Source organism: Physeter macrocephalus, chromosome 10 (genome assembly GCF_002837175.3).
Source record: "Physeter macrocephalus isolate SW-GA chromosome 10, ASM283717v5, whole genome shotgun sequence".
Classification (NCBI taxonomy): domain Eukaryota; kingdom Metazoa; phylum Chordata; class Mammalia; order Artiodactyla; family Physeteridae; genus Physeter; species Physeter macrocephalus.
In genome coordinates, this window is record NC_041223.1 from 43,434,701 (window position 1) to 43,436,279 (window position 1,579).

Sequence of the window (1,579 nt, forward strand, 5' to 3'; positions counted from 1 at the left end):
TCACATGAATTCAGCGTGTGCAAACCTCATTTTACTTTCAACCTCTCCCCACATGCTAAGAAAGATCTAAAATGCTTCCAATTTGCCTTGGCTTGTGGTGAAAGTCCTAATGAACTGTGAACTACTAATCGGGCCTTGGGGATTTAGGAATGGAGTCAGAACTAAATCCCAGGTCACGCGTTTTCAGCAGGGCGACCCCCTCGACTACCCTCCCCTTCTAGCTTCTATGAAGTTAAGCGCCTGGAGGTAGGAGGAGAGGGGCGGGACTCCATGTTTCCTAGCAACCGCGCGCCGTCCCCTGATTGGCTGGTCGCCGCGCGGCCGCCATTTTCAAACCCCGGAAGATGGCAATGGCGGCGGCGGTGGCGGCGACGACCACCTGACAGAAACCCTTCTCCGGGCCGAAGGGGCCGGGCGCCGCGCGGCTCCCGGCGGGCCTCCCGGGCACCCGGCCACCGCGCCGCCCCCTCCACGCTATGGAGTCCGAGCTGGCAGCCCAGGAGCAGAGCCGGCCACGGAGGCGAAGCCGCCGGGCCTCGGGACTCAGCGCGGGCGGCGCCGCAGAGCCTTCGGCCGACACCCCCGGGCCGGGGCCAGACGGCAGGTGAGCGCTGGGGGCGGCGGCGCCTGGGGACCCCTAGCGTCGGGTCCGAGGCTGGGGAGGGGGTGGGAGGAGGGGAGGGGCAGGGGAGGGCCGGGCTGCCTACTCTCCTCCCCCTTCTCCCTCCTCCCCCTTCTCCCCCACTCTTTTTCCTTCTCCTTCCCACCTCCTTTTTCTTCTCCCCGTTTTTTTCTTTCCTCCTCCTCTTCCCCCTCCTCTCTCCCTCTTCCTTCTCCCCCTTCTTTTCTTTCCTCCTCCTCTTCCCCCTCCTCTCACCCTCCTACTCCTCTCAGCCATATTCTTTTGCATATCATTTTTGTCCTGCTTTCTCTTTTTTTTCCCCACATCTGTACCTCCAGTTATGTGTATCTTCTCTTTTATCCACTATGTGTCTTATGTTCTTTACTCTTTTGTTCCTCTTTTCTTCATTCTGAATATTCTCTTCTGATATATCTTCTAATTTACTATTTCTCCTTTTTGCTATATTTAGTTATCTGTGAAATCCAACCATTGCATTCTCAATATCAGGTGTTGTGTTTTTCAGTTCTAAAATTTCGATTTGGTTCTTCCTTAGAATTTTCAGTTTTCTGTCAACATTATCAATTTTGTCATTAATTTCTTGAGCTCATTAAGCATAAATATTTTAAAGCCCATTATCTGTATCCCCAGTTGGTTTGTTTCTACTGTCTGTTGTTTCACTTTCTCCAAAGAAGATATACAGATTGCCAACAAACACATGAAAGGATGCTCAGCATCATTAATCATTAGAGAAATGCAAATCAAAACTACAATGAGATATCATCTCGCACCGGTCAGAATGGCCATCATCAAAAAATCTAAAAACAATAAATGCTGGAGAGGGTGTGGAGAAAAGGGAACCCTCTTGCACTGCTGGTGGGAATGTAAATTGATACAGCTGCTATGGAGAACAGTATGGAGGTTCCTTAAAAAACTACAAATAGAACTACCATACGACCC

At 51.2% G+C, this 1,579-nt stretch overlaps 1 protein-coding gene across 4 annotated transcripts in view; it reads left to right on the top strand.

Annotated features, from left to right (window-relative positions):
• The first annotated feature begins 348 nt into the window (after positions 1-348).
• Positions 349-1,579, top strand: part of LOC114486961 (neuroepithelial cell-transforming gene 1 protein-like) — a 31,643-nt gene continuing 30,412 nt past the window's right edge. For all 4 annotated transcript variants that reach the window (XR_008618362.1, XM_028494501.2, XM_028494498.2 and 1 more), the window contains exon 1: positions 349-604. Coding sequence is in view for 3 of the 4 variants with exons in the window: in XM_028494501.2 (XP_028350302.1) it covers positions 477-604 (128 nt within the window). In the remaining variant the exon portion in view is untranslated. The remainder of the gene's footprint in view (positions 605-1,579) is intronic.